Genomic DNA, 21,105 nt, shown 5'->3' with positions numbered 1-21,105 from the left:
CGAAAGTTACTGATATCATTTCTCAAGGCAATGATCTAGCTGACAGAACAGCTAAACAGACTGCTCAAACTCAAACATCCGACATGACAAAGACAATAGTCCCGACACCAACACATTGCATGATGGTTAAGGATCCCGCTCTTGACGTAATTGACATACAGACACATGCTACTCCAGATGAAATAAAGAAATGGACTGAATTAGGAGGGATCCAAACGGATCAAGGATGGATGACGAAGGAAAAATCTGTGTGGTTCCTTCCTGATTCAATGGTCCAAGTCGTTATTAACACTGTACATAGTCCAGCACATCTAGGAGAAAAAGCTATGCTAGACAGCATCCAACACATTTGGTTCAACAAACATTTACGAGCAGCAGCTAAACAAAAAGTCCGTACCTGTATGATATGTTGTCAGTTTAACCCAGGAAAAAGCATTCCCGTAGAACAGGGTGGATTTCAGCCTCCTGATCACCCTTTTGAAGTCCTCCAGATGGAATTTATATCCAGATGGAACGATGTCGAGGATTCAAATATGTTCTCGTAGTTGTCTGTGCTCTTTCCCGTTGGACAGAGGCATACCCGGTTTCAGATTACACTGCCCCGACTACTGCCAAACAGTTAGTTCGAGAATTCTTCCCACGGTACGGTTTACCACGTGTTGTCTACTCAGATAACGGCCAGCCGTTCTCCTCCGAACTAATGAAACACGTTTCACTCTTGTTAGGCTATCAGTGGAGATTCCACTGTGTCCGACACCCCGAGGCAGCAGGTCTCGTGGAACGACATAATCAAACTCTGAAAATTAGATTGTCTAAAATATGTAGAGAGAAAGGTGTCGACTGGGTAGTAGCCTTACCCGTTGCACTCTTTTACATGAGAATGGTAGCGCACTCTCGAACAGGGCTATCTCCTTATGAAGTGGTCTTTGGTAGACCACCAAATATGTGGGGGACGCCTATACCACGCAAAATAACTGATATTGACTGTAATATGCTGACAGATTACTTGGCTTCCTTGATGTCTGCACTACAATCTTGTCGTTCACAGGTAGCTGCAGCTTTTCCCGACAACACTGAGGTGAAACCCCATGACGTAATTCCAGGAGATTTGGTCTTAGTGAGGAACTTTGATCGGAAGTCTTAGCTGGACCCTAGGTGGAGGTCGCCTCAGCTCGTATTGCTAACGACGAGGACAGCCGTAAAGATCGAAGGTCGAAAAGGCTGGATACATTCAAGTCATATCAAGAAATTTCATGGACTACCATCAGATGCAAACGACACACCTTGCGTGTCTTCCCCGAGTGACTCTAAACTTCCTTTGGTTGAATTGAATAGTCGTGAACTATATAAACTAAAACTCAGGTCTAACCAGTCAGGCAATTTGATTGTTTAAGTCCTCTCCAAGGTGAAGCGGTCGAATTTGTCTCTGACATGTATCCCTTAGACCTGTACAGAGAAAGAAACAAAAGGATAAAGCTGAAACGACATGCGTACTGTAAATCACTGCGTAGTCATTGCACAGTGACGTTATTAATTCTGTTTTTCCTAAGTCTTTTAATAATTACTGCAAGTATATTGTTGCACATATGTTATCCTATTTCTAGACATGTTTATAATGTTACTGCTGAACATTCTTTTAGTGAATTACCTCCGCATGAATTGTCATATAGATTTGCGCTGCGCAATAACACTTTTATTAGTATGTTACATCATTCCCATCAGGTTAGCAATGCTACAAATTGTTGGATATGTGGCCGACGCCCTCCCTATCAGAATTATAAAGGAATTCTACCTCTCTTTCCATACCCGTTCACACACAACGGCTCCTGTGGAGCATGGTTTAGTTTAATTAATTCCCAAGATTCGAACTCCGCAGTTTATCAAGACAACGGGGTATGGGGAAATCTGAACTTAGTTTTACTTAAAGTCTGCCACCCCAACAAGGAGGGACTTCCCAAAAGAACAGGAACTGATCTAGAAAATGAAGTATATGGATTAGGTAATTTTACGCTTAATCTCTTGATCTTGAATGTCGAATCCGAAGCTACTCCAATTTTGCCCGCCATGTCAGTATTTCCAGTAAAAGGTGAATTATGTGTAAGAAAGAATGGTTCCATACATATGGGCCATAGTAAATGCACCACTGTAATAGAATTCAGTGATCAAGGCAAGTCTACATTTAGAGCTTCCCGCCATTCCTACTTCATATGTGGTCAGACGGCATACATACGTTTGCCACTAGATTGGGATGGTACCTGCTACATCGGATTCCTTTTGCCACCTGTTTTCCTAGCTCCTCCTGATTATCACAGAAATACTCATTTAGTACACAATAGAGAAAGGAGAGATCTCCCAATAGTCGATTACACTGAAACAGCATGGGAAAAATACACAGATTTCAATAAAGGTCTCTTTCCCTATATAGGTACCGTTACTAATAGTAAGCTGATACGTAGATTGACTAGAACCCTTGAAGCAGTAGTGAACGAAACTATTTCCGCCTTAGGCAATTTAACAGAAGAGCAGTCTGCTATGCGGATTGTTGTGCTTCAAAATCGTCTTGTCCTTGACGTCATCCTGGCCGATAGGGGCGGAGCTTGTAGGGTCATCGGATCAAGTTGTTGCATTTTCATACCAGAAAATTCGCCATCTGTATATAAAGCCATAACTCGCCTTCATAAAATTGTAAGCCAGATACATCAGAATCCAGGCACCTGGACTTGGTCCGGTTGGTTTTGGAGTGTATTATCTACCTTTGGATGGAAGGTCCTATCCTTCCTAGGTATTGGCTTTCTCATACTATTCAGTTGCTGTCTATGTCTACAATGTGGACCAGCGATCTGTGGTCTGTGTGCCACATCGTGTATTCCACCACCAAGATTTCATTCATCCCAGAAGAAAAAAGAAGAACAAATGATGCTATATGAACAGATCAACGGATTGATGAAGATTGATATCTCTTAACGGGCAAGTAGGGGACAAGGAGGGAATGTGGAAATATGGATTTTTCTGATCAGTTATGTCCCCTATCTTGGACCCCAACGGTTTCATGTATGAATCATAAGTACATGTATGTTCCCTCCAGTTCCAATTATGAAGACGCAAACACATGTGCGTCCACCGCCAACACGTCCTCTTTCGGATCCGCCATGAATAGGCCGGATATTCCATTCCTAAGTATGAAAGGCCACCGGCTTTATATGGTTCACTTATGCCATTTTACAGTCCAGGCAAGTAGGCCCTGATTCTGTCATCAAGCTTTTCTTGCCTTCTGCCTCTGAAAGCTCCAGTCTGAGCCTGCATCTGTGACCATGAACTTTGTCTCATTCCCTGCGCGGCTCACGGTGCCTGACATCAGCTTGTTGCCTGCCAAAAACTGTATTTCACCTTCGAAATTATCTGCTCCGCTCCCTGCCCAATGCATTCCTGTCTAGTAGTTTAAGTAAACATTCTTCCAGCTACCGAGCAAAGGCCCGGCTTCTCTGTCTTTATGCAAGTAATTCATAGCCCTATTATTATGGAAGACTTCTGCCCTCGCATCTAGTGTAGACACTTAGACGCTTGTACACGCACTAACAGTCAGTATAGTCAGTATAGAGTAAGATTCTACTCTAAGAGACCTCTCTTTTGGATAACATAGTTCTTTAAACATAGGATGTTAGATATGATTTGGGATTAGGTTGACTTGACCCTCCAGACATCTGTCGCCACATGTAGAGTTAAATGTCAAATCCCCTTCACCCCCTAGTCGCACGTCAATCATACGTCATGCTGCTGCGCGCGCATTTCTGCCAAGTATTTCTGCTGACATTGCAAAATTCTTTCATGGAACCACCCTATTATGACATCATACCTGATGACGTTCTTTAGTTACACCCGGTTACGCCCACTTTTGCTACGCATGTATGTTTTATCTTTACTATCAATTGTTACGCCTCCTGCATTTGCTTCACTGTAATGCCTATTGTATAAAAGTGATTACTTATCAATAAAGTATGTACTTCACTTCCTGAACCTCCGTGGTGATGGAACTTGGAGTCCACGATTCGAATCGTCCATTGGAATAAAGCCCATTCCGAACCTCTGATATCACGGATTTTGCCTCTTATTTTACTGAGCTATTTTTATTATTTTTCTGTATCAAATTAAGTCCCGGTAATTAAATTATTTACCACACTCTCCCCGTTTCGGTCCGAGGCCTCTGAGATCATCTGCAGCGTCCCTCAAGGATCCTCCCTCAGCCCGACGCTGTTCATCGTCTACATGGCACCACTAGCACGCATCGCCCGACAGCACGACCTCAACATAATCTCCTACGCCGACGACACGCAGCTGATCCACTCCCTCACCAAGGACCCTCTCACCGCCAAATCCAACCTCTGCCAGGGAATGAAGGCAATCGCCGACTGGATGAAGGAAACACGGCTTAAGCTGAACTCAGACAAGACGGAGATCCTCATCCTCGGGTCCAACCCCTCAGCATGGGACGACTCATGGTGGCCCGCAGCACTGGGGACCCCCCCGCCCCCCACCGACCACGCACGCAACCTGGGAATCATCCTAGACTCAAAACTCACCATGACCAAACAAGTCAACGCAGTCTCCTCCACCTGCTTCAACACCCTCCGCATGCTCTGCAAGATCTACAGATGGATCCCGACAAACACGAGGAAAACAGCCACCCAGGAACCTGCACTGGCTCCCCATCGACAGGTGAATCTCCTTCGAGCTCCTGATCCACACACACAAGGCACTCCACAAGACCGGACCAGCCTATCTCAACAATCGACTCTCCTTCTACGTACCAACAGGAAACTCCGCTCTGCTGACCATGCCCTGGCCACGGTCCCACGCATCCGTAGAACAATCTCCGGAGGCAGGTCCTTCTCCCACCGCGCCGCCAGGACCTGGAACACCCTCCCCCTCTACCAACGACAAAACGAAGACCTGCTGACCTTCAGGAGACAACTCAAGACCTGGCTCTTCGACCAGTAGCAGCAGCACCCCCCCTCCACCCCCAGCGCCTTGAAACCCTTACGGGTATGTAGTGCGCTTTACAAATTACATGATTGATTGATTGATTGACCTTTTACTTGTCTTGTTACACGGTCTGCTTTATATTGGCAGCTGTGAACACTATTTTGTTTAATGATTACCCCCAATTCCAGCCCCTAGGTCGCAGCACGCCCCCGCTTTTATTTTACCTACTAATGGCGGTACGCTTTAACTATAGCGGCCGCGCTTTTTTCTTTCTTTATTTTAGCAGCGCGGTCCGCTTTAAGTATAGCAGCAGCACGTACTTACGTTTTTTAATGTATTTCTTTACGTCTAAAGAAAGGAACGTGGCTGCTATTAAGGTGAAAACGCGGCATGGAGCACTTCTACAAAAAAATACATCTGTTTGTCAACTTGACAAACTGATGCTTTTTTTGTCAAAGTACCCCATGCCGGGTTTTCACTTTAATGTGGGCCAGGCCTATTTCTTTAGATGCAGCTTGTCTAAAGAAAGGATCACAGCCTCCATGAATGTGAAAGCGCCACATGGGCGCTAGTAGACCAAAAAATATTTTCAATGCAATAGATCTCGCATTTGCGGGAGCTTAAGCCATTGCATTGCCAATAGCTCAAACTCTTGTAAATGCGAGACCTATTGCTTTGCAAATGCTTGTTTAATTTTTCTAAATGTCCCAAAATGCAAGACGTGCTCTCAAGCTGTGGCGATTGATAGTGCGCTTACTTAGAATTCGGCTCATGTTGTGATTCGACCGATACACGATCTTGTTCACTATAATGTCCAGTGCTCTGGTGTTTTAGCAAAAAGGTACTTCCTCAATTCATTTTTTTCTAATAGGGGGATTAATTTCCTCACAAAGCAAGTCTTGATGTAAATGAAAGGATTTTGTTGGTGGTATCGTAGGAGGGGGAGATTTGAACATGAGAGATTATTTATTCTGAACAATATTCAAGAATCATTTTTCTGTTTTCATTCTGGCTATCTCATCATCCACATGAGATCTGAAAAGAAATATCCTCGAAAAGGAAGGTTCATGATATGTTGTGTGCTTCTGGTTTTATGCTTTTCAGCCTCAACCAGGCATTGTGTCTTAGACAAGTTCCATCACAATTGCCATGGGCAGATAGGTCTGAAGCAACTGCTGCTGCATTCATGACCTGAGTTGAGACTATCATGCCTTCCTGTAAGATTTCCTGAAAATCATGTCGTGTTTTCGTTGGCAGCTTTTCTGTAAATCTTTGCAAAGTGTCCCACAAGGATCTGTCATATCAACCTAATAAGGCAGCTACACTTGATGTTTTCATGCTAGTAGCAACAGTGCCACAAATTTTTCTCCTTGGTGAATCTCCTTGTCAAGAAGAACCGTGGATGAAGGTGCAACAGTGTGAGAATTCTTTGCAACAGAAATTATCACTTAATCAGGAGGAGTATCTGATCTTAAAAAGAGAGTGTCTTGATCTAGTGCTGTGTATTTACACACCAGTCTGTATTGTTCAGACTTCACTTCACCGGTTACGGAGGTGCTTTCTACCCCGTTTGGACTTTCAAGTGTAAATAAGATCTATTGCAATTTGCTATGACGAAAAAATAATTTCGGAGGGAACTAGATAATAGCTGAAAACCCTACAAGAAGGAAGAGAGGAAGGGGTCTGAGAACTGAGTCCGTGATTTTCAATGAGAGAGGCAGATATCAGCCCATCTCCTTCTATTATAACTGAAGGTCCGTGATTTTAAATGAAAGAGGCATATTTTGGCCCCATCTCCTTCTATCATTTGGTGTGAGAAATACGAGGTTTGGAGAATATCCTACCAATATAACAGGGTAACCAAGTGAGAGTGAGGTTGAATAACCCCTCTATTCCTGACTGCAAAAGGATACCTGCCGCTAATACTGTATAGTTGCCTTGGATTCAGAACAGATTCTTATTACTTTCTGGAAGATATCGTCCTTTGTCCTGAAGAAGGTGGTGTTTAAGCAGTAATACCCACCGAAACGCGTCAACGCTTACTATTAACAGGCATACTTTAGACTATGAAGGACATTTGTTATTAATGTTACATTTATTTGTACGAAAATCAAATGTCATTATAATAAATTCTGTCTAATGTATGGGCCTGTTTAGGTGATTAGAAATTTTGTTTCTTGCAGGTTCTCCCAGTACTGTATTTATCTGTGTGGTGTCTAATTTCTGTTTGCAACAACTGCTAAACAGTGTTTTTAACTTCTTTATATGTTTTTTTAAAACTGAAATAAAATACTTGTATTTTCTTAGTTTGGGCCTTTTGATGGTGGTGGTATTATGTTCTAGTGATATGATTATGGGTATGAATGTATGCGTTTTGTTGAATTAGGTTGCCCAAAGGGGATTTCTTTTTGACTGGGGGCAGACTTCACTGAAGCCAGAGTTAGAATAGTTGCATTACAGGTTCCAAAAGCCCTGGAACCAAGGGCAATAAAGATCTTGATGAAACTCTGTGGTGAAATGTTTCAAAGATAACCAATGTAGAGGTGGCAGGCGTTGAAATTGGGATATTTAATTTGGTAGCTCCTCTTTCTAATACCTCATTAAGGGTATTAATGTTGTCTATAGATGATACTCTGGCTGGTGGACAATCTGAAAGTGTGGGAGAGAAATCTCTAACTGGAGGAATGTTCTGTGCAGCGTTATGTTGATGGAGAATAATGTTGTCACCAAGAGGTCTTGCTTGAAGATGAGGTTCCACTACAACGTCTGTGGTGTCTTGAAGGGGATCTAGATTATCTTAGGAATCTAGATCTTCTTGGAGATCTTGATCTTCTTGAGGTCTAGACTTAATGCGTCCTCTTTTTCATGGAGTCTCTTTAGGTACAATCTTGGATGGACCCTGTGAAGATCTTGGTTGCTGTGATGAAATTGGAGTAGCCGGTGTTGCTAGTGAGAAACGCAGAGATGTAGACCCTCTGGGTGTGGGAATGGAGGACAGACTGACCAGTAGTGTTACATCAGCAGTGGGTGAGAACAATTGGGAATACTCTGAACCAGAACAAAGTGTTACCATCCTTCATTTAAGACAATAGAGCCACTTTGTGTTGTATGTCTCTGTGATGAAGACACACACAATGTAGGTCCCAAAGTCAACGGTGATGGTGTTTACATTGATGGTAGTGGTCTTGACACCAATGGTCATTGTCTATATGTCAATGAAGGTCTCGATGGTGGTCTTGATGTCAACACACTGCATTATCTCAATGTCAACACTGAAATACCATGCCTTGAAGGCAAGCAGTTGGCCACAGTACCTGTTCTCGACATCGCAGTCTCAACAATGATCGGGAACAATAATTTGTATGTGATTTTTTATGCTTTTCAGATCTACCTGTTGGTTAGCCTTTAGAGCACGAGGAGGGTATAGAAGTAGATAAAATATGTTCTCCTAACACCTCTTCACTTTCTGAGGTTCAATCCTGACGTCTCCTTTGTATACCGAGCAGTCTGTTCCTCTGCCTATTCTCCAGCGTTCTTCTGGACATCGTTTTTCAATGTCCACAGTCTTCTGAATGATGACATACAATGCAGAGGTTATGAGGGTATGCCTGGGCTTTTTTCTTGGCACACTTAGAACACTTCACAAAAGTAAAGGCATTTTGACTCTATAACCTAGAGTATTTCTATCGGAAAATAATGAAAAAACTTCTGCAGTCCAATGGGATGTTGATTGAGGTTGGTTAGGCCACGTTTTAAAAAAAACATGCTCTGCGCACCAGGACAAGGCTGACAGGAGCCAGAAAAATTAACAGACCTAACTTTCACTTCTGGTGCATGATGGGACATTGGAGCAAGAGTGAATCCTTTAAAGGCATAGTGTCTGTTTTTAATGCTCTACCCGTGCAGCCTATGTGCTAGCACTGCCCTGCATTCTCTTTATTTTTCCTAATTAAAAAAATGATTTGTAATAGATATTTCTAGTTACTGTACATCTAGTGACTGTCTTAATACAATTGGAATATATGTAGTTGAAATTGCAAGAGCCTGTGCATATATAAATATATATAATTTGTAAAGTGCTCTAGGATCGCATGAGTGGGTGGCACAATGCAGTGTTTGTGACTTTGATGATGATCGCCTGGAAGAGAAATATGTTTTTATTGCTTGAATTGATTCAATTGTTTTGGCTGTTTCTTACTTCTATCATCATCATTTGCATGATTAAACTTTAAAGTTGCCTATGATACTGAACAGTAAACAATGGCATCTTAGTGAGACTTTGGATCACCACTGCTAGTGATTAACTAAGTATCACACACTGGAAGCTCAGCTATAGGTGTTAAATACTTTACTCTCTTGTACGCAGGCCAGTGATTTCCTCCCAGAATTTGTCAATGCTACTTTAAATTATGTAACTTGGAGATAGCAATATAAGTTTTGAAACATCCGAATAGATTACAATTTGTTCTGAAGTGTTACCACATACACCCATTTTGTATAGAATTGTTTGACTGGTCATGATTTACCTCAATAGTATGAAGAGCTACTCAAGATATTCTTTTATGTATAGATATATACATATTTATGAGAAAAGAAAAGGAAATGCTCACTCAGGATTGCATGGGCCGGCTTTTTCTCCAACAAGACGTGTTTCGGCCAACCAAGAGGCCTTGTTTACATGTACAGATTGCAGTAACATAAACATAAAAGAAAGACTTACAAAATGCTGTAAACATCCTAGTGAAACAGTGGATGCCATCATAGACCGGAGTACATATTATAGGTAATGTGGTGGTACAAAGTACTATGCAGCACGGCATGTAGACATGTGTAGTAGAAATATAAGCGTACTGATATGTACAATGGCTAAACATATATTAAGAGTTCATGTGCACAGAAAAACACCTACATGCAATTACTTTCTCAAGCAGACGTCGGAGCCATGGTAATAGCCACAGGGTAAAGTGTCTGATGGGAAAGCGAGTCGCATATGCTGCTGGACGTGACATACATTGGCAGGTGGCAAAGGTATCAGTCATTCAGCAGCGCAGTAATCACCGACAAATGCCATGTGGCTGGAAGGCTGAGCCTGTGCGCAGGTCATAATACACCAAGGTGCAGTATGTAAAAGAAAGCCACATAACAGTAAAGCTGCAGTGTGAGAAATAAATATGTAGGGGGCTAACCACTTGTGTTTGTGAAAACATTAATTGGTCAGTGCCCATGAGACATGATATGACAATCGGTAGAAATGCACTGCAGTAGTGACAAAAGCGTACAATCAAGTCCAAGTGGGCTAACATATAAAGAACTGCATCCCTATGCACTAGAAGAAAACATATGATGGAGTGACTGAGTACAACAATGATTGCAGTCAAGCACAAGTGGGCTATGTCACATATTAGTCAAACAAATTCATTTAGAAACTCTGCATTGTCAGAGTGGTCATATAAATACTGTGCAAAGGACAAGGTCCATAACAATGTAATGCTGTCATCATGCAACATTGACCAAAATTCACTAGGACAGGGTACAAGTACTGGCTTAACCCAAAGTGTCCATGTTCAGCAAACACTCTGCACCCATAGGTGCCTGCAGCAACTCATTAGATGGTGAGATCACAAACAGCTTGCAGCATTATAGATGGCACCACGGTGGTGTACAAAACATAAAAGAAAACGAAAAAAAAGTGCAAAAAATCTTATCTGATACGCAGCAAACACCACAATGCGATTAGAAGAAAAACGGTAGAGGGACCAAACTACCCTGGTTGCAGAAATGCGAAGGAGTACCCCTTCCTTTCCTCCAGGAAAGGAACAAAAAATGGGCAGAATAAAATTATGCAAAAACATCTGCACAGAAAGAGGCAAGAGAATCACAAACTATCTCTGCTTCGTACATATTTCAAAATAAAACAAAAGAAAAAATTAATTTTTATATAAATATACTCTTCGGTCCACATCCTGGTTAATGCCCCAAGGAGTCATAGTATCGAGCTCCATTATGAGTTGTAACTCTCTCTTTTCCTCATCCTTCGGGATTAGGTTTGCTTTGTTTAATTACACAAAAAGTTATTTTGTTGCGGTCACTGAAGTGTTTGTTCTGGAATGTCTGACACCAGGATATTTGGTGTCTTTGTGGTCTATGGCCACGAGCTGTTCCGTGATGCTCTTTTTGGCACAGAAAATGGTACTGCCAATGTAACTTAATGAGTAAGACATTAAAGGAAATATATGGCGTGTTGCAAGCTGCAGGTCAGAAATTGTCTAATAATGCCAGTATTGCCATTGATGCTGTAGTACTCTTTTCTAATGTGATTGTTTTTGCAGGCTTTGCATTGCCTGCAAGGAAAAAGGACCTGTAAATTGTGCTCCCAAGTGACTTTGGTGAGAGTGCTATCACTGTGGACAAAAGTATCCCTAAGCGACCTGGCTTTACAATACGTGATGATGAATTTGTGGCCAATGTCAAAAGCCAGTGATGGGATCGCATCTCAATTTTTGGTCAAGACATTCCTCCCCTGCTTGGCACTGTGGTTGTATGTATGGATAACTCTGGATGTGGGTTTGTCAGTCTCCACAGATGTGTTGTTGAAGGGAAGGGATTCTCTCTTGATTCCATTCACTCGTTTGATGGCTCTATTGAGTTCCCCCTGCAGTTAGCCACATTCCTTAAACCTCTTAACCATGATCTTTTGTTCATTGAGGAATGTCTCTTCTATGCTACAGTTTCTACATGCCCTCAGTAATTCCCCGTACGGAATACTCCATTTCAGGTTGTCCGGGTGCCCGCAGAGGGCAAGGAGAAGACTGTTACCAGCTGTGGTCTTTCTCAAAAGCCTACTGTGTACTTCACCATTGAGGATCTTCACACAGGCACTCAATCTTGGCTCCACTGATGGTGGGAGGGAAGACAAGGTTCGACACATTGTCTTGAGTTTGGTGACTAAGTCAGTAGCTGAGTCCTCATGGGCTCCTGGTCCTGGATTTCTGAGCTCAAATTGAGGAGTGGAATACATTTTGACGTTACATACCTGCACCAGAGACCACAAGTACTGCATCCCTGCCTTGATGGGGCACAGTTATGTTATGACAATATATTTCTTTATATATATCGATAGATAGATAGATAGATAGATAGATAGATAGATAGATAGATAGATAGATAGATAGATAGATAGATAGATAGATAGATAGATAGATAGATAGATAGATAGATAGATAGATAGATAGATAGATAGATAGATAGATAGACACAAACACACACACACACATACGTTTGCAGAAAGGTATGTGTCCATAAATGCATGTTTCCATTTAAGTCTGACATGAATTTATTCAAGGATTCCTTGCAGGTGTAAATGGATTTACTATTATAGATGAGTGCAGCCAAATCAGCAGTAGTGTGTCCCACTAAAGGGTGGGAAGAGGGCATAGTAAGGCACTGTTTGCTTGGAAGTTTGGGAATGCCCACAAATACATATGTCTGTGACCCTTCTCAAACTGAAATCCGACCCTTTTCCATCCTGGAAATAGTTGTAAAGCCAAGGGATGGATTAACTCCGCTTTTAGAATGGGAAGTGGAACTGCTCATCCCTACATTTGGTGAGAATGTAGGGGGTGGACTATCTTCATAGAGAATAATGTATTTCTTGTGGAGAAAAGAAAGTGTGCATTTGCATAGGGGTATCCATTCCCCCTGTGTGGAATTTTACGCTAAGTAGAATTTTAACACAGGGTCAGTAGGCTCACACAGGAGATATGTCTGTAATTGTTTCTGAATAGAAAAAGTGTAAAAGTCCGTTCAGGCGGAGATATAACACTCCTCTTGTTGATTTACATTTATTTGTGACTGGAGCCCTCTTGATCAGTGAGCTCTTACACTAATTCTATTTGGCCGCTCAAGTTAAGAAGTAACAGAATATTTGCACTTCCCTCTTGTAAATGAACAAACTATAAATATATCCTATTTCAAAACTCAAATGACTACTTTGTGCAATGATCTTTCTCTCCCATCTACAAACACATTTTTGTCCATGGCGCTTTCTCATGGGCAGTGTAAGCTTTTTGGGCTGGGTGCACTGTACTAATACAGTGTGTTTCTTTTCTCCTCCACCTAAAGAGCACATCATCTGGTATCTCTCTGGCCAGTTTAGGCCGTTGCTGAATATAGAATATGTACTAAATGCACATATTTCTGCTAACATTCTTAGCAGCAATTATTTTATGCTTGTTGATACCTTTAGCTAAAACCATTGCATTATCTTGCTTTGGTTAATCAAGCTAAATTGCCTTTAAGTGTCAGAGTAATTAAAGTGCAGAAAATGCATGCCATTTAAACAAGCGGGCACATTATCTCTGAGCTTCATGATCTGCATTCACATTGATCACTTAATGATAGTCAGGGTGACCACTGGTGGTGAAGCTGCCTTTCCATTAATGACCACTTCGGTTACTCAGACAGGCCACTGGAGTAAAACCTCCCTGTTGGCCATTATGGTTTAATTAGGTATGCCTTAATAAATTGTTTGGCACGTGGCTGCATGCCAACTATGGCGAGTGCCTTAAATGAACATAATTGTATGTCACTGCAGGCTCGGTAGCGCTTCCCTGTAATTAGAAAACATCTTTATAGAAAACAAATGTTTTGCCCATTCTCCACAAGGAAAGAGTGAATTTCATTTCAATTAGTGGACTTTGGTGCGCAGATCAACACAGAATTTAAAAGTCACAACCCATTATTATTTAGCGACTCCAAGAGCGGATCCAATGCTCCTGCAAGATGATTTCCTTCAGAAAAAGAATACCACTTACAGATAAAAACAAAGTGAGCTGTGCAAATGTGGACACTCCCACAAACCTTGTGAAAGCATAGAAAATGAATAACGGCCAGCAGTGTATGTTAATAATTAATAATTGGATTAGCCATACTAATAATAATAGATAGTTCTTTGTAGAACTTGCTGCCAGTGTCCTTTTGATATGTAACTCTTACAATGAAACATGTGACTGTTCCTACTTTGAAGCGTCTGGATACCCTAAGAGGTGGGTAGTATGCTATACAAATTGACATAACAGAACATAATATTTTATCAACTGTGAAATGATAAAAGAATGAGCTAGGCTCTGAAACTTAAATTTAATATCCTCCTGTTATATACATAGTTCTCCTGCAAGGGGGCGTCTTGCCATTTAAGGAGGAACGCCTTGCCTCCTTGCCTTGCCTGCCTTTTATGAATCAACTGAAGTAGGTGTAAATTCTCTGTAGAAAGATAGGTTCTTTGAACACGCTAATGCTACCCTCCAGTAAACATGAACCAAACTATTATTGCGGATAAGAATATGGCGCAACAGGACACAAATCTCAGACCTATGGGTTGGGGGCGAAGCAGAATCTTGGAGCAGATGGAGCTACCCCTGTCTAAACATGTCAATATGAAGAGGACTCAAAAATGAGGAGTGAAATACATGTTGACATTGATCTTCACATACCTGCACCAGAGACACCAAATACCGCATCCCTGCCTTGATGGGGCACAGTTATGCTATAAAATATATTTGTCTTCACTTTGATCATTGAACCCACTGAATGCAACCAATATTAGCATTCAAAAACCCAGAGAACTCCCAAAAAGTTTTTTTAGTGCTCTGGATTTTTTAATGCAATTGAGTGATATGAAGGAGCTTTCATATATATTGTACACTAGCTTGGTAGCATAGTATTTCAGGCCCATTGGGCACACGCTACTTTAAATATTGCCTACATACCCGGTGTCTTTGGATGTGCACATTATCTTTACACCACTGCTACCTTTTCTCTGCTCACAACCAATATTAAAATACGTAACCTAAGCTCGGTGGGTCATCATTCGAGTGACGTGTTGACCGCTGCAAGTCGTCCATTTAAGATCTTATTGACTTAAGATGCCATACCGACAGCAATTGGAATAACTTTAATCAGTCTACCAATTGCCTCCATTACACAACGTTCATCTCTTTTGAAGTCTCTTTATTAATTCAGAACAAATTATTTGCTATTTACATGACACAGGTCTATGTGGCCATCCATCAGCAAAATTAACATTTGCCAAATTTGGGGAAATAGAAATATAATTTGACAACTCCACAGCATTTCATGCTGCTAGTTTGCACCATATCTACACTCTGAAACAAGACAGCTGGGACAGAATGCATAGTATAAAGTACCGTTAGTCTTATATTGTTTTCAATTAGAGAAAATTAATTAATAAAAAATGAATGATTAATATATGATGCACAGATGTGTTCTTTAATTTCTGGAATAAACTGTGTTATAGAGTCATTCTATTTGTGGTAATATTATATTTGAAACTCACACTAAAAACCATTTATTTCACAATCATGGAGCACAGATTACATCTCAAAGAGCTGGCAACTCCACCTTACCTACCTTAAAAAAGCCATGTGCATTATTCCGTTGTCCTACCCAAAATGTTGTCCCTGATGGTAAATCCATGGATGGTTTTTCCACAACTCTTTCATATATTCTAAAAGATATTTAAACATAAGAAGAAATGGATACAATCAGTCTGTGTTATGGCTTATTCTGCTCCTGCCCCATTTATCAGATTAACATCAAAATGTCTCCCCAAACACATTTATCCACCTATTTTAAAACTAGCCAGCTACAAATGCAGTTAAATGCAGTGAAACATGAGCTTACATTATCTGGTAACCATAGCATTGCAGCAAATATTAATCATTTGAATCAGTACACTTCCACATTAAGCTTCCTATTTTATGTAGTACCACATAAAGAATCATGGCCCTGATGTGCCATGGTTGGCTCACAAACCAATCATGATTTTTTGCACATGAACTGGTTTGGTAACTGACCTGAATTTTGAAATACGACTACGCCGAAGTGCAAAACCACCATACATAGGTGGTAACAAAGGGCCAGAAGTACTAAAATTGGGACCACCATGTCTATGATTGCTCTTAAATGAAGCAATCATTTCTTTTAAAGCAGCTTTGCTTCGTTTCAATAAAATGAAATGTTTAAAAATTATTTTCTTTTTACATTCTCAAAGGGGAAGGGGTTTATTTACGAATGGTTTACCACCTCCTTTAAGGAGAACGTGTATTCGGGTGTAAAATAATAAAACATACCACTGTGATTCGGTAATTGGAAGGAACGTCCTAAACACGCCCCTTTCAAATGCCGAATCAGTAATTGGTTGCAAATCACATTGCGATTTGGTAACGTGTTACTGAATCGCAATTTGGGTTTGATACACAAGAAAATGCATTTTTTCAGTAGCAAACGGACCGATTCTCCAAAAAGAGATGTTTGCATCATCAAAAAACTTTGTACGTGGGGCTCAAAACTGCTGCCTCAGTAATGTGTATGAGGTAATGGTCCTTTTGTGACTCCATGCAAATGTAAGGTTAGACAAAAAGAGAGGGAAAGCAGACATCCACCTCCGTGAATAATCGTCCTCTAAATCATCTCACTTACTTATTGCAGTCAACATGTAAAATCAAGTGTGAAGCACTAATGGCAATGGAAAGTTTGTGCCACTTGTCATCTGCCAAGCTATAAGGAAACACTTCGGTGTGAGGACGGTGGTTCGCAGTGCGGTAATGCAGCCGGATTTCATTTCGATGTCCGCTGCTTTCCAGTTCTAAATACCTACGAAAAAAGAAGCGAGGCAGGATATTAAAAGATTGCATGGTGACATCAATATCACTTCACATTCCTGTATGATACTTGCATTAGAATATAATACTCATATATTTTAATTTATTTTAACAGTTTATTTAAAATAGAATATATTGAGAAGAATAAAGTGTATTGCAATGGACTAGTTCAACTATTCATTTAAATCTTTATTCTAAATTCTAAGTTGCATTAATTTAGTACAAAGCTACATTTTATGTGATAATGACCGATGGTAGGTGACATACTTCTTCGTCAACAAAGTGCAATTGTGGACCATGGATATCTTAACTGCAAGCACTTTCGTAGAAAAGGTGCTAGATATATAAGGAAGCACTTCATCTGTAAAGATCCACATATGTTATTAAAAAAATTAATAGAAACTGAAACACGTAGAGAAATAACTAATACCTTCATTGCAGTCGTGCGAGTGGATTTTGATACGGGCTAAAAAGGAATAAAACTCTAAGTCGATGTTACAACTTGTGCATATCAGCATGAGCTACCATGTCCTGAGATGCAGAACTCATTCTAGGAGGTGATACTGCACCTGCTAAATACTTCATCAAGTGGTTTCATATTTTACCAGATGCAATATACATCCCTAATGGGCAAATCATAATTAAACCCCCAACTGTGGTGCTCTGACTTTCATGAAAACTATATAGTATGCATCTATGTGGAGATTATCGCATTTGTAAATCACACAGTACTTCCAAGGAGTTTTCCTAACACCTGCCTTAGTGACATCTAGAACAGATGTGTCTTTGAAGAAATGGCTACTCATAGCAAGCATAAGGTGTTCCAGAAGGGAGTTCATCTTCAAGTTCAGAGACTTTCCCCTTGGTTTCAGGCACCCTATCCAACACATAAAGTAAGACTTGACTCAGGAGGATTACATCCACCCCTACTTCACCAATGTTTACTTCAGGTGGTTTGTGGTGACTAGATGGCCTGTATAAGTTGAACTGTAGTCTACTTCACCCCGCATAGCGGGTTTGGTTCAAGTAATTGGGTTGGGTTTGGTGGGTGAGGTTGTCCATCTTTGTCTGATTATGGTCAGGGTCTTTCATCTTTCTGTTGCCTTACAACACTATTTACTCAAAGCAGTGGCCAGGACAGAACTGTCATCGTCAGGAAAATCAGTACCCGCAAGGGGTAGAGCCGTTGTCCAGGAACCACATTGTGAGGCAGCCTTTGATTTTCTTTGTGTGAGACCTCGATTATTCTAGATGGGTCCCGCATTTTAGTCAGAGTTCTTGCATCTGCAGGAGCCCATGAGAACAACACAGTCTCTAGTTGTGGATATGGGGGTGGTCACATTCTATGCCTCTTGTGTGCCTAACTCAAGCAGATCACTGACATATGGTGGTAGCTTCTTCAGCCTCACCACAAAGCCGATGTTGTCAGGGCAAAGGGGTTCACGACATCTGTCTCCTCAAACACATACTTTATCAATGTGTATGATGAGATGCCAAAAGCATTGCATCTGTCTCAGGACCAGCTGTCACATTCAAGAGCTCAGACTGGTGCCCCCTCTCTTCAGACTCAAGTAGGCTGTCGGTCAGATGGGCAGCCTACTTTTGAAATCATCCAGGAGATTATTAATGCAGTTTTAAGATGATTTTGCAACTGATGCCTTGTGTCCCTTAGTATGTTGCTTTCAGCATAGCCCTCGGGCTCTGGCACCCATCAAGAGCAAAGACAAAATCAGGGATCCTTTGAGCCTGTCTGTGCCCCCTGCATCCATTCTGGCTGATCAATAAGGTGTGGGGGGGGGGACCAGCAGCCACAAGGGGTATATGTCCTGGCAGATCTCCACCTGCAATCTGACTGTGGTTGCCAGTCTCTCTGGATCCCCGCAGTGGATGTCCCCTTTAGCCAGCTGCCATTCTACCACAAATTGCCTCTATTTGCTGCCACCATAGCATTCCCATATTGCTATTTTCCTCAGGGATGCTGCTACGTTGAGTTGCCTGCCCACCTGGCATGCCTATCAGTTACACTATGAGGCCCATAGAAAACCCATTACATGTGCAAGCTGTCCTTTGTCCCACTGTGGGTGTCCAGCCACACAAACCAATGGAGGAGAGCATGCAGCCATGGGTCGCTTTCCCACGTGGAGCTAGTGCAAATCAAGAGGTGTGGGGCATTATTGTTGAATCACTGAGCTGGCTGCCAATAGGTTTATTGTCCAATTTTAAGCACTAGGCCAGGAGCTCAAGTCATACATGTCATACATGGATTGTTAAAATATATATATTTTTTTAAAGAATTTCCTCATACTTCTGTCACAGAAACTTACGGAACATGCAGAGAATAGAAAAACTCCAACTAAGTAGAGTTCCCCCTCTTCTGACAATGAAAAGGGAACCTCACATGTGTACATGGGCCTTTGCGAACTGACAGCAATAGGCCAAATAAGTAAGTAAGTGACCATGTGAGTTCAATATATAGTGTTAATGTCTATACATGGTTAAAAGTTTGGCCTATTCCTGCTCCATGCCACATATCCACCAAGACACGTGGACCTTCATTTGTATCAATAAAAGTGTGGGGATATTAGATGCAAGGATACTTGCCATTTTTCAGAAGTTCTGGAGTTTTCTGTCACATAAAAAGGAAGAATTTTGTTTTTGAACCCATTATTTGAAATTAGTAGTGGATTCTGGGTAGTAAACTGTGTTGGGATTCAGGATTCATGCAAGCCACATCATCGTGGATTTTCCTGTGTCTCTAGTTTTGAGTAATGTCTAGAGTTGGGAGGATCCCCTGGCTGCCTGCCGACCCTGTGCCCAAATGTAGTAGAAATCCCCCTGAAATCTCGCCCATCAAAAGCATTCCATGGTGTTTGGTTTGTGGATCCATGCTCAAACCCACAAAATACACGCTCATGTCTGGTAGCCTCACACTCAGAAGACCTACGGTAACACAGATTTGGAATATGTTCCAGCACGAGGGAGACTGGAGGGAAGTAATATGTTTAAAAAAAGGGATTTAAGCATGTTAAAAATGAATTCTGCTACAATTTCGTGATCTGCTGTAATATTACATAATTGATTGTGCAGACTACATTCCCCAGGAAAACTCACATATATTAAACTGAATAGATAGTCTTATAAAAAAAACAAGACATATGATCACAATAGAGGTGATACAGCAGTGCGTAATATCACTGGAGAGGGCAGTCCCTCCCCACACCCTAATACGCACACCTATAATGACAGAGAGGGGTCTTAGCACAGAGACCAGTCCCTCCACACCCTATTATGCACACCTGTCATCTGAGAGAGAGGTCTGAAAGGAGAGGCCAGTCCCTCTCCACACCCTACTATGCAAACCCATCGTTATAGAGAGAGGTCTCAGCAAAGACGCCAGTCCCTCTACAAACCCAACTACACACACCCTTCATTGCGAGAGTAATGACACCTCAAAAAAGATTGCTGGTGACATGTCTTGATAACAGAGTTACAAAAACTGAGCAAAGAAGCAATTTCTATTGAATATTTATGTAATACTCACACATTTTACAAAGATTTTTCAAACTGTGAACTTTTTTACAATAAAAAAACATTCTTTTACTAAAATGTCCAAATACAACATATAATATAAAGTCATTTTACCCTACATACACACCAAAAAATAATTAACTTACTTGAAAAAAACATAGAAACCCACTGGAAAAATCAAACGTTAAAGTGACGTTATAGTTTGGTGTAATAAATATATGTGTTTTCGATGAAAAAAACTGAAAAATTCACTGAAAAAAACAAAGGTTACAGTAACGTTATAGCTAGGCGAATTTCTCAGTATCAACATAAACGCTTTGAGCTAAATAAAAACACAGAAATTCAGCAGTTATAGTTAGTAGCACTGACTATAACTTGTGCCCCCACCACGAACAGCTTAAGACCTCACATATGACATCACTTATGACATGTTGTATGACATCATCTACGGCATCGATGATGAAATTTCAAATGTTGTCAGTCCCTGCGGCCAACCCTCGCATACAGCCAAACTCATGTCTCGCATGGCCAAAGGGCGTGCACTGTGAGGGGTTGGCAGCAGGGACTGACCTGTGGCCAGACCCTGCAGCCAAGCCCCCACATGCAGACAGGTGTGCGTGGGGGGTTGGCACAGGGCCTGGCCACACCGACCAACCCCCAGCATTGAGCCAACCCATGCAGCTCCCTCCTAGGTCTGAATTGGGCCCCATGGACCCGATCCCCTGGGGACCAGTGCATATTGTGGGAGAGAGGGGCATGAGTCCCCCTCCCCCAATTTTGGCACTCCGGGGACCCCATCTCCTGGGGTCTGGTGTATTTTATTTTATGGGAGGGGGTATGTGGCCCCCCTCCCTGGGCCATTTTTGGCCCTAGGTACCCCATCTGCCAAGGCTCACAACTGTAATTATGGAGGAGG

General features: G+C 41.5%; 1 protein-coding gene across 3 annotated transcripts in view; it reads right to left on the bottom strand.

Moving 5' to 3' along the window:
* The window catches only part of NELL2 (neural EGFL like 2), a 1,146,830-nt gene that overhangs the window by 744,399 nt on the left and 381,326 nt on the right, over window positions 1-21,105 (bottom strand). For all 3 annotated transcript variants that reach the window (XM_085653041.1, XM_085653043.1, XM_085653042.1), the window contains exons 4-5: window positions 16,480-16,653; window positions 15,409-15,505 (exon numbers count right to left, since the gene is read on the bottom strand). In XM_085653041.1, the coding sequence (XP_085509167.1) occupies window positions 15,409-15,505; window positions 16,480-16,653 (271 nt within the window). The remainder of the gene's footprint in view (window positions 1-15,408; window positions 15,506-16,479; window positions 16,654-21,105) is intronic.

This window comes from Triturus cristatus, chromosome 4_1, assembly GCF_964204655.1.
Source record: "Triturus cristatus chromosome 4_1, aTriCri1.1, whole genome shotgun sequence".
Classification (NCBI taxonomy): domain Eukaryota; kingdom Metazoa; phylum Chordata; class Amphibia; order Caudata; family Salamandridae; genus Triturus; species Triturus cristatus.
Note: the sequence above shows the minus strand (reverse complement) of the source record. Positions and strands in the feature narration are given on the sequence as shown.